The 12,050-nt window shown below is 48.3% G+C and overlaps 2 protein-coding genes across 2 annotated transcripts in view; both read right to left on the bottom strand.

Moving 5' to 3' along the window:
* LOC149465099 (uncharacterized) overlaps window positions 1-8,249 on the bottom strand; it is a 28,484-nt gene extending 20,235 nt beyond the window's left edge. Inside the window, exons 1-5 of the mRNA XM_089673770.1 lie at window positions 7,849-8,249; window positions 7,533-7,760; window positions 7,243-7,449; window positions 6,952-7,087; window positions 5,856-6,637 (exon numbers count right to left, since the gene is read on the bottom strand). Coding sequence (XP_089529896.1) covers window positions 5,856-6,637; window positions 6,952-7,087; window positions 7,243-7,449; window positions 7,533-7,760; window positions 7,849-8,169 — 1,674 coding nt within the window. The 5' untranslated portion in view covers window positions 8,170-8,249. The remainder of the gene's footprint in view (window positions 1-5,855; window positions 6,638-6,951; window positions 7,088-7,242; window positions 7,450-7,532; window positions 7,761-7,848) is intronic.
* A 99-nt stretch (window positions 8,250-8,348) lies between these two features.
* Window positions 8,349-11,424, bottom strand: LOC149465098 (gastrula zinc finger protein XlCGF53.1-like). The gene is made up of 3 exons (XM_089673755.1): window positions 11,337-11,424; window positions 8,955-9,078; window positions 8,349-8,608 (listed from the first exon to the last, which is right to left on the bottom strand). The coding sequence occupies exons 2-3, from the start codon at window positions 9,036-9,038 to the stop codon at window positions 8,381-8,383; spliced, it is 312 nt and encodes a 103-aa protein (XP_089529881.1). The 5' UTR covers window positions 9,039-9,078; window positions 11,337-11,424; the 3' UTR covers window positions 8,349-8,380.
* Between the last annotated feature and the right edge of the window lie 626 nt (window positions 11,425-12,050).

The following is a 12,050-nucleotide window of genomic DNA, read 5'->3' as shown; positions in this document are numbered from 1 at the left end:
TCCCATCTACTAGTTCCTCCTTTGTCTCCCTTCCATGTCTGTGCTCAGAGAAGGATCCAAACTGTCACTTATTAGCTGCCCAAAATCAAAACCTCACATTCTAGGCTGCCCAGTTAGCCAGTGAGTCTACACAGCTCTCAAGATGAAGTCAAGCTACCTCGCTCAGCTTATAAAACCAGACCCGAACTATCCCAACTGTCAAGCCCAGGTCCAGCTACACCACTTGGCTCTCAAACCACAGCCCAGCTAGCCCACCCAGCTTTCAAATTCAGGCCTGACTATCCAACTCAATTGTCAACTCCAGGCTTAGCTGGACCACCCAGCATTCAAGCCCAGGCTCAGCTAGGCCAATCATTTGTCAAGCCCTGATCTAGCTAGTGCACCCAGATTTCAACCCAAGGCCCAGCTACCCCACTAGCCCAATTAACTGTCAACCTCAGGGTCAATTAGCCCACCCAACTTTGAAGCCAGGGGGCAGCTCATCCTTTAGGATCACCCAATACACATTCATTGGAGGAATATCAAGACGCTCTGCTAAGTAGGCATAAGGGATTTTTATGAGGCTGTCCTTACAGAATAAGTTTACATTAGAACATGTTAACCAGGGTAGTGTTCCACCCCCATGCATATTTTTTTTCACACCCTATTGCCTAATAGTCCAGAAAATGGGCGTTTTTAATTTGACAGATTAAGGTTCCTTTGATTTCAAGTTCTTTCACATTTGCCGAACCCAGGGCAGTTCAGCACATCAATACTCCCAGTAAATCAGGTCTTCAAATCCAGCTTCTTGGCCCCTGCAGCATTCCATTGCCCTTGCAGCTCCTGTCCCAACTTTCAGGCATGCTCGGAAGGGAATTGTGCAAGAGGCCTTGTCATCACGGGCTACTCACATTTACTCACCTTACCAGAGTTTCCTCCTGCACTTCACCTTAGGAGACAAGCACTTCCAGTTTGGCACATTTCCATTTGGCCTATCCTCTGCACCCAGAGTACTCACAAAAGGTATTTGCACCTTACTTTCCCTCAAGGAATCTCAGGACATCCAGGTGAAAGTACCAAGATGACCTTCTTCTGAAGAATTAATCTCCTTCTCAGCTATCTGCAAACATCCAAAAGACTATTCAGAATCTTCAGGCTTTTGGTTGGGTAATCCATTTTCAAGAGTCTGTCTTACAGCCTTCCCCTCATCTAGCATACATGAGCATCCTGATACACAGACCTAAAGTTCTTAGAGAGGACCCCTCCTGGCCTCTTCCAAACAGCAGACCGGCTGTCTCAAGGCCACCTGTTCCATCCTGCTTCTCAGTCACTGGCTGTAATGGAATGGCTGTTGAAACTCAGGCCAGGACAGGGATACTTGGGTAGGGTTTAGGGGTATATGGGATGCCCAACTTGACTTGCGGTAATAACTCTGAGGACAAATTTCCTAATTCTGGACAAAAAGCTAAGATCCTGGACTTTCTATTCCAGCTGGAGTGGCACAGTCTCTTGATAAATCAATAGCACAGTCTTTGTGAGGAGCACCTCTTCAGACCCCAGCTAGGAAATGCCAATCCACTTGTCTGTCCTTGAAGAGTATCCGGGAACAAGAGATTCCAAGACAGACATGCAGCATGGTCCAGAGGTGAGTGGGGGGAGGGAGCACTGAGACACATCTACCCTATGTGCGTTTTGCGGATGGACCATCAGCAATGGGGGTTAGTGGAAGGTCCAGGTGGAGGTGGTGTCCAAGTCAATCTGCAGTGGGGGTCTTGTAGTAGTATGGACTTGTCCGAGGGGGCAGCTGGCTGTAAGAGATTGTAGATACTCCCAATGCAGAGAAGAGAGACAGCAGCGCCACTCTAAGAGTAGACTGTTAAAATTAGGCAGATTTAATGGTAAAATTGCACTCACATAGGTAGGTAACAGGTAGGCATGTCAAGTAATGGAGGTCCAGTGGGAGCATCAGGTCCTTTGGCCACGCTCTGGGTGTTTTCCTGCCACTCCGGTGGTGTTCAGGGCTCGGGGAGTAGCAGAGGGGCGCAGGGAGGCTCACAGGGATGTCACTACATGGATTGGGTTTCCAAGATGGCGTGCGTACGGAGCATGGCCTCCACCTCCACAGGCTTGGACACCACCGGAGCGGCAGGAAAACACCCAGAGCGTGGCCAAAGGACCTGATGTTCCCACTTAACCTCCATTACTCCATTACAAGTTACATAATTGTCAGTGTATCGAGGACCAGCTATAACAGAAGTTACGTAATGTTCAGTGTATCGTGGACCAGCTATAACAGAGGTTACGTCATTGTCAGTGTATCGTGGACCAGCTATAACAGAGGTTACGTAATTTTCAGTGTATCGTGGACCAGCTATAACAATGGTTATGTAATTGTCAGTGTATCGTGGACCAGCTATAACAGAAGTTACATAATTGTCAGTGTATTGTGGACCAGCTTATCAAGGTCCTACCTTTCCTCAGGGCTTGTGCTGCTCCATGTGCTGGCATCCATCGTAGGTCTGCAAAGCATTGTGGGATCCTTTATACTTTCAGCCCTCTGCGGCTCCTCCCAGGAGGTGGTGTCAGGAATGGACTTGCCAGTAATGGTGGGACTCACCTGCCTTGTGGGCTGCAGTACCAGGGCTGGCCAGCGGGTGCTCTCAGCAATCAGAGACTCAACCCTGTAGTCAGCCAAACACCTGAAGCTGATTATGCAGGTGTATTTAAGGGATGGCCAGACCTGCAGTCTGTGCCTTGGTGTGTGCTTTTCTATGGGCCCCTGTATCTTACCTGCGTTCCTGTCTGACTGATTCGTTGCTGACCCTGCCTGATCCGGACCTCTAATGACTTCTCCTGTTTGATCCCTGGCTTGTGACCCCGACCACTCTCTGCCTGACCCCCTGTACCTACCTGCCCGTTAGTTGCTGTACCCAGCTCGTGACCCGACTACTCTCTGCCTGCTCCTCCTGTTCCTACCTGCCCGATTGTTATTGACCCGGCCTGCCTGACTACGCTTGCATTGTATGTATTGTTATCTGTGGGTGGTTTGGTTCGTTTGCACTGTGTTATGTTTTAGTATTGCACTGCGTTTATGTATTGTTAGTGTTAATAAATTATATTGTTTATAACATATCTGAAGCCTGCGTTTTCCTGCGTCAGTTCACATACCTCTGGTCATACCCTGGAGCCCTGACAGGTGGTGGCTTATCACATATAAGTCTGCTGTTTGCAGCTGTCCATTGCATTCGTGTCCTGTCTGTTGCACAGAAGCAATCTCCTGTTTAGTTATCTCTTTGCTCTCCTGGATACCGACTTGGCTTTGGGTTAGAGTCCTCCTGGCTTCTGACCCCGACTCTGGCGACCATTCTTCCTGGCTTCTGACTTTGGCTTTGGCTACGAATCCTGCTGGTTCTCGACTTGATTATCCTGGAAGACAACCTCGGCAGGGGAACTTCTGTCCTACCAAGTCATCCGCTGTTGCTGTCGGACTTGCATAGACTCTTGCCTTGTTTCTGTGTAAATAAACCTACCTTTAATTGCACCTCCTTGTGTGTCTGGCTCCTCGCTCCCTGACACTGCTATAACAGAGGTTACGTCATTGTCAGTGTATCGTGCACCAGCTATAACAGAAGTTATGTCATTTTCAGTGTATCGTGGATCAGCTATAACAGAAGTTACGTAATGTTCAGTGTATCGTGGACCAGCTATAACAGAAGTTATGTAATTGTCAGTGTATCGTGGACCAGCTATAACAGAAGTTACGTAATTGTCAGTGTATCGTGGACCAGCTATAACAGAAGTTACGTAATTGTCAGTGTATCGTGGACCAGCTATAACAGAAGTTACTTCATTTTTAGTGTATCGTGGATCAGCTATAATAGAAGTTACGCAATGTTCAGTGTATCGTGGACCAGCTATAACAGAGGTTATGTCGTTTTCAGTGTATCGTGGACCAGCTATAACAGAGGTTACGTCATTTTCAGTGTATCATGGACCAGCTATAACGGAAGTTACGTAATTGTCAGTCTATCGTGGACCAGCTATAACAGAAGTTACGTAATTGTCAGTGTATCGTGGACCAGCTCTAACAGAAGTTACTTCATTTTCAGTGTATCGTGGATCAGCTATAACAGAAGTTACGTAATGTTCAGTGTATCGTGGACCAGCTATAACAGAGGTTACGTCATTTTCAGTGTATCATGGACCAGCTATAACAGAAGTTACATAATTGTCAGTGTATCGTGGACCAGCTATAACAGGTTACTTCATTTTCAGTGTATCGTAGATCAGCTATAACAGAGGTTACGACGTTTTCAGTGTATCGTGGACCAGCTATAACAGAAGTTACGTAATTGTCAGTGTATCGTGGACCAGCTATAACAGAGGTTACGTCGTTTTCAGTGTATCGTGGACCAGCTATAACAGAAGTTACGTCATTGTCAGTGTATCGTGGACCAGCTATAACAGAAGTTATGTCATTTTCAGTGTATCATGGACCAGCTATAACAGAGGTTACGTAGTTGTCAGTGTATCATGGACCAGCTATAACAGTGGTTACGTAATTTTCAGTGTATCGTGGACCAGCTATAACAGAAGTTACGTCATTTTCTGTGTATTGTGGGCCAGCTATAACAGAAGTTACGTCATTGTCAGTGTATCGTGGACCAGCTATAACAGAGGTTACGTAATTGTCAGTGTATCAAGGACCAGCTATAACAGTAGTTAAGAAATTGTCAGTGTATCGTGGTCCAGCTATAACACAAGCTAAGGATTTTTCAGTGTATCATGGACCAGCTATAACAGAAGTTACATAATTTTCAGCGTATCTCTATTCTATACAGATGATTATAAAAGTTCATTAGCTAGGAAGTGATAGATAACTGTAAGATGAATGTGTTTATGTATGCATATTTGTAGCACTCTGGGGGTTATTTACTAAAACTGCATGGTGCAAAGTCTGGAGCAGCTTTGCATCGAAGATTCTGCTGAAGGTCAGGGGAGATCAGACTACACTGCTTGAGGGACCCAACCAGCAGTGACCCCCCCTCCTCTCTCACCATGATGTCCTCCATGGAAGCTTCTGCTGAAGGTCAGACTACATTGCTAGAGGGACCCAACCAGCAGTGACCCCCCTCCTTCTCTCTCAGCATGATGTCCTCCATGGAAGCTTCTGCTGAAGGTCAGACTACATTGCTAGAGGGACCCAACCAGCAGTGACCCCCCTCCTTCTCTCTCAGCATGATGTCCTCCATGGAAGCTTCTGCTGAAGGTCAGGGAAGATCAGACTACACTGCTAGAAGGACCCAACCAGCAGTGACCCCCCCCCCCCCCCTCTCCTTCTCTCTCACCATGATGTCCTCCATGGAAGCTTCTGCTGAAGGTCAGGGGAGATCAGAGACTACACTGCTAGAGGGACCCAACCAGCAGTAACCCCCCCCTTCTCTCTCACCATGATGTCCTCCATGGAAGCTTCTGCTGAAGGTCAGGAGAGATCAGACTACACTGCTAGAGGGACCCAACCAGCAATATTACCCCCTTCTCTCAGACTAAGCCAGACAGAACTTTATAAAGAAAAAAGTTTACTCAAGAATTTAAAGTGTGTCTACATTAGAAAGATCAGAGGAGAACTCAGCCACGTGTTTTCTGAGGTGTATATCAAGGCGTGCTTCTTCCCAGTGTGAGATCTCTGATGTACGGCAACATATCAGCCACAGAGTAGACATTTCCCGCACTCAGGACACTAATACACCTCGAGGGGTTCAACAAGATTAGACTTCCGTGAAAAAACACTCAGGACAAGACTATGGCATCTCATCTGTGTGAGTCCTCTGATGTTTGATAAGAAGTGACTTTTTTGAATAACAGTTCCTGCACACAGGACAGGAATACGGCTTTTCCCCCGTGTGAGATCTTTGATGTCTAACAAGCTGTGAATTCTGTGTAAAACATTTCCCGCACTCAGGACAGGAATACGGTTTCTCACCCGTGTGAGTTCTTTGATGTTTTACAAGGCCTGATTTTTCCGCAAAACATTTTCCACACTCAGAACAGGAATAAGGTTTCTCACCCGTATGAGACCTCCGATGTGTGTTAAGATGGGGCTTGTGTGCAAAACATTTCCCGCACTCAGGGCAGGAATACGGCTTCTCACCCGTGTGATACCTGAGATGTGCATTGAGATTGGCCTTGAGTGAAAAGCTTTTTCCGCACTCAAGGCAAGAATACGGTTTCTCCCCTGTGTGTAGTCTTTGATGTAAAACGAAGTCTGATTTCTGGGAAAAAAAATTCCCGCATTCAGGGCAGGAATATAAAAGACAATAAACTTTCTTCTCCCCATGAATTTCAGCACTAACCCTCACAGTACGAGGTTGTTCAGAGGCAGAGGAATTTGATGGTCTAATCACACGTTGAAGTCCACCATCAATAGTGGAGCTCATTGTCTTTTCTCCAGCACATGGAGCCCCGGCCCCATCCCCCACAATACGAGGTTGCTCAGAGTTAGAGGGATTCCATGGTCTCTCCACACTGGGAAGTCCACCATCCATAGTGGAGCTCATTGTCTTTTCTCCGGCACAATCTCCTGGGATGTCCTCATCTTCCATTTTACAACCTGGAGATAAAGTGCGACGATCCTTTGAGGGTTTCTCCATGGCAGGTCCTGGAAAAATAGAAAAACATCATCAATAGATAGGAGAGGGTTAGTTCACTTCCATCAAGATTCCATCTGGATCAGGGAGATAGGAGGGAGCAGATGTTCTCTGTGGATGTCCCAACCAGCTGGGACTCCTCCCCTCTTCAAAGAGCCTTTGGTTCTCCCAGATCACTTCTACATTTACACCGCCTTGTCAGAGGAGCAGGAACCAATGGGGGCTGGGGGGAGGGGCATGCTTTTCACACAACCTCAAGTCTAGGTACTGGGTCATGTGATTTCTGATAGACAAGAAGGTCCAAGTTCAGACTTGTGACTCTCACCTGTGCTGATCTTTGTAGGAGTATCCTCCACTAGGAATGTCCTCCTCATTCCAGCCTCCTCCGTATATTGCTGATCATCCCTCACATACGTCTCTTCTACTTCACCCTCAACTTTCATGTTCATCACATCTTCACCCTAAACCAACAGAATGGCAGAAAATAACATCTGTAACATAGAAGGATCTATGATGTGAGATCACATAGAACATCTCATCTTGTAGAGTCCACACATCGTCTCCACATGTCAGAGTGTTCCATCACTTTATGTTCCCGACCCTCAACTCCACCTACCTGATGATGGTGAGGGATGGTGTGACCTTCCTGTGTGGAATCCCGGGAATACAGAGGGCGGAGACATCTCTCTGGTGGGTTCCTGGTATTAGGTGGCTCCATCATATCCTTGTGTTCTTCTGAAAGTTCCTCCATTACTCCATACACCTCATCCTCCTCTATAAACTCTTCTTTAACAACAATATTATAATCCCCGAGGTTTCCACTCTGGATAAAAAGTAAAACATTTATTATTGTAACATATAAACTTGCATACAAATCATAACTACCAATAATTATCAATCATCTACCTGATGATGGTGAGGGATGATGTGGCTTTGCTGTGTGGAATCCCAGGAATACAGAGGACGGGGACATCTCTCTGGTGGGTTCCTGTAGCTGGATGACTCCACCATGGTATCCTGGTACAGATCTTTGTGTCCTTCTGAAATCTCTGACTCCTCCATCCCCCCATCCTCATCCTCTTCCTCTTTTATCTCTTCTTTGCCTTTAACTTTAGACTTTCTCAGGTTTCCACTCTGAATATATTATAAAATGACATCAATGGTAACAATGCAGATAATGTACAGATCCTAATGATACTATCAGTGATTGTTCCTCATCTACCTGATGATGGTGAGGGATGGTGTGACCTTCCTGTGTGGAATCCCGAGAATACAGAGGACGGGGACATCTCTCTGGTGGGTTCCCATGACTGGATCCATCTACCTGATGATGGTGAGGGATGGTGTGACCTTCCTGTGTGGAATCCCGGGAATACAGAGGACGGGGACATCTCTCTGGTGGGTTCCCATGACTGGATCCATCTACCTGATGATGGTGAGGGATGGTGTGACCTTCCTGTGTGGAATCCCGGGAATACAGAGGACGGGGACATCTCTCTGGTGGGTTCCCATGACTGGATCCATCTGTAGGAAACACACACATTGACTGAATCCATTGTTTCTATGTGTTTATCAGATGATGGGGGATCTAGGTGGATCCTCCGTACTGATCTCTCCTTTCCAATAAAGTCTCCTCTTACCCGGTGATGTGAGGGGCGGCTGATTGTCCATCATGACGTCCTTGTAGAGGTCCTTGTGTCCTTCTAAATACTCCCACTCCTCCATGGAGAAATAGACAGTGACACCCTGACACCTTAAAGGAATCTGACACACACAATGATACAGTCACCATCCAGACACATCCCTTGTCTGTTACTGGAGAATGTCCCAGAATTCCCGGCACCGCTCACCTCTCCTGTCAGCAGCTCCATCATCTTCTTGGTGACTTCTAGAATCTTCTCCATGTTGGGTCTCTCAGGGTTTAGGGAGTCACATAGAGGCACTGTGATGGTCATATGATCACCTGACTTCAGAGGAAATCTCTGTATTGAGGAACCAATAGGAACATCATGTTAGACTCCGAGAATCCTCCTCACCTCTCCGGTCAGGTCTGTGTTTTATTAATAGAGATTAGAGTGATGTCATGTGACCTCCCAGAATCCTCCTCACCTGTCCGGTCAGGTCTGTGTTTTAATAATAGAGATGAGAGTGATGTCATGTGACCTGCCAGAATCCTCCTCACCTCTCCGGTCAGGTCTGTGTATTATTAATAGAGATAAGAGTGATGTCATGTGACCTCCCAGAATCCTCCTCACTTCTCCGGTCAGGTCTGTGTTTTATTAATAGAGATAAGAGTGATGACATGTGACCTCCCAGAATCCTCCTCACCTCTCCGGTCAGCAGGTAGATGATCTCCAGGGTGAGGTTTAGTATCCTCTCAGTCATGTGACTCTGGTCCTCCTCCATCCTCATTGGTCATGTGATCTATACAGGTCTCCTTGTAGACGGATAACTTTGGGAAATGACAGTAAGAATGATTTGCATGGTATCGGTCACACAATGATAGGATGGGGATGTGGGGGAGGGGAGAGGGGGGAATAGGAGGGTTGCTGGACATTTAGGAACTACGGCCCCCATGGGAACACATTTAGTTCGGACTGCTTAGTGTTTTATACATTTTTCTGAACCCAGAACCCTCTTGGCTTTGTCAAATCAGAAATCCCCTCCAATGGCAGCCTCCCCTCCAATCTCTTCCCTCCAATGGCAGCCCAGTGTGGGTAGGAGGAGGACAGCATGGGTTGAGAGGTTTCCTCTCCTGGTTGCTGAGTATGCTGTAGTATCCAGGACATTGTATAGAGTGGTGGTGGGCTCCTGGAACTCTGAATTCCAGCACTGGGCACTTCCAGAGCCTGTGTCATGGAAAGGTATTGGACTGAACCCCCAGATCTTCAACACTGACTGCTAACCACCCATTAGGCGATGCTGCGCAAACAGACCCCCTCTAAGTATGAGTGCCACTGTCCTACTCCATTCCCCTTGGTATCCAGGAGATGGTAAGAAGATGAAGGTTGCCTTCATTTCCTGGCAGGCGTTCTGTAAGGAGGCCTGAAAAATTAAATGCAGGTGGGAGGACCGTTGTTGACCAAGAACCTCCCCTTCCCTACCTGAGAGTCTCCCTGAGCCCTACAGCCTCCTCTTCCCTCAGAGCTCTGCTGCCCACCAACCCTATCAAGGGACCAGAGCACTCTACCACACTACCCCCTCAGATCCCTCTACCACACTACCCCCTCAGAGCCCTCTACCACACTACCCCCTCAGAGCCCTTCTTCCACACTACCCCCTCAGAGCCCTTCTTCCACACTACCCCCTCAGAGCCCTTCTTCCACACTACCCCCTCAGAGCCCTTCTTCCACACTACCCCCTCAGAGCCCTTCTTCCACACTACCCCCTCAGAGCCCTTCTTCCACACTACCCCCTCAGAGTCCTTCTTCCACACTACCCCCTCAGAGCCCTCTTCCACACTACCCCCTCAGAGCCCTCTACCACACTACCCCCTCAGAGCTCTATAACCCCTCTACCTCTTTAGGGTCCCCAAAGTCCTCTAGCCTCAGTAGCATTCCCTCCGCTCCTCTACTTCCCTCAGATCCCTCAGCTCCTCTACCTCCCTCAGATCCCTCAGCTCCTCTACCTCCCTCAGCTCCTCTACCTCCCTCAGATCCCTCAGCTCCTCTACCTGCCTCTGATCCCTCAGCTCCTCTACCTCCCTCAGATCCCTCAGCTCCTCTACCTCCCTCAGCTCCTCTACCTGCCTCTGATCCCTCAGCTCCTCTACCTGCCTCTGATCCCTCAGCTCCTCTACCTGCCTCTGATCCCTCAGCTCCTCTACCTGCCTCTGATCCCTCAGCTCCTCTACCTGCCTCTGATCCCTCAGCTCCTCTACCTGCCTCTGATCCCTCAGCTCCTCTACCTCCCTCTGATCCCTCAGCTCCTCTACCTCCCTCTGATCCCTCAGCTCCTCTACCTCCCTCTGATCCCTCAGCTCCTCTACCTCCCTCAGATCCCTCAGCTCCTCTACTTCCCTCAGATCCCTCAGCTCCTCTACTCCCCTCAGACCCCTCAGCTCCTCTACTTCCCTCAGACCACTCAGTATTTCCTCCCTATTTCCTCCCTCAGAATTTCCTCCTTCTGACACCAATGGTGGAACATAGTCTTCTTGGCCAGCTGGGGGATGTTTTCTTCCACCTGACCAGCAATGTAAGGGGCTCTATGCTCCATACTCCTGACCCCGGCACTCCATCATTGTGTTGGCTGCATAGTGTAATAATTGCCCATTGGCTGCCTATGTAGTGTAATCATCGCCCTCTGTAGGCCATGTATGTTCAGGATGGTCCTTGTCTGTTTACTGTCAGTGCTGCTTGTTAGAGGATTATATTACTAGAATGTATCTCCACAACGAGGAGAATGTTTCGGCCCCGGAAGTGGGGGAATGTTCTGCCCCTGAAGGGGTTAATCTGGGTTCCCACACTATATATGTGTGTATCATCATCTGCTGGAGATAAAAGATGTCACAGTGACTATGGAGGAAGAGGACGGGCGCGACGGTGGGGGAAGAGGATGGCTGCGCGACGGTGGGGGAAGAGGATGGACGCGCGACAGTGGGGGAAGACGACGCGCCCGACGGTGGGGGAAGGCGACGCGCCTGACGGTGTGGAAACAGGACAGATGCGACGGGGGGTTACTGGGTGTAAATAGAAAATAAGATCTTATTACCTCCTCTTCTGCCACTTCCAGCAATGTTTCCTCTCTACTTCGTACAAAGAGCCTATTATCTGTCCCTGACATCACTTCCTGTCTGTCCCTGACATCATTTCCTATCTTCCATAGAGACTTCCTGTCTGGATAGACATGAGATCCCCACCTTGTGGAGCTCAGAGGAACTGCAGCCCCGAGAACCGTCTGGTAGTGTGGCCCCAGCCTTGTGCTGGGTGTGTATGGACTGTACGCTGATCAGCCATACAATGGTGATGATGAACGTAATATGGAATAGCGCCTACTTTTGCCTCCAAAACAGTCCTGATCTGTTGTGGTATGGACTCCTCTAGACCTCCCGAGTTGTACTGTGGTATCTGACACCAAGCCATCAGCAGCAGATCCTTTAAGTCTTGGTACATTCCAAGCCGGGGCCTCCAGATGACGTGTATTATGTCACCTTGGAATTCAGTGATATTGTTCCCGAGTCAGCGTGGCCGGAGAAGCTGTGATTGGACCATAATCTGCTCTCTATTAGCTTCACTGCAGGGCAGGACAGACTTGAAAGGTCTAAAACAGGGGTCTCCAAACTTTCTAAACAAAAACCCAGTTGACTGTCCTTCAGACTTTAGGGGGGGCCGAACTGTGGCCATTGGGAGTAGAAAACGTCCCGATGTCGGTAAGAATAGACAATACCCCATCTTTAGTGTCAGTGGGAGGGATAGCGCCCCATTT

This window comes from Staurois parvus, unplaced genomic scaffold (genome assembly GCF_062004578.1).
Source record: "Staurois parvus isolate SC_StPar_1 unplaced genomic scaffold, SC_StPar_1.0 ptg000144l, whole genome shotgun sequence".
NCBI lineage: Eukaryota > Metazoa > Chordata > Amphibia > Anura > Ranidae > Staurois > Staurois parvus.
This window is presented reverse-complemented; position numbering and strand designations above follow the sequence as displayed.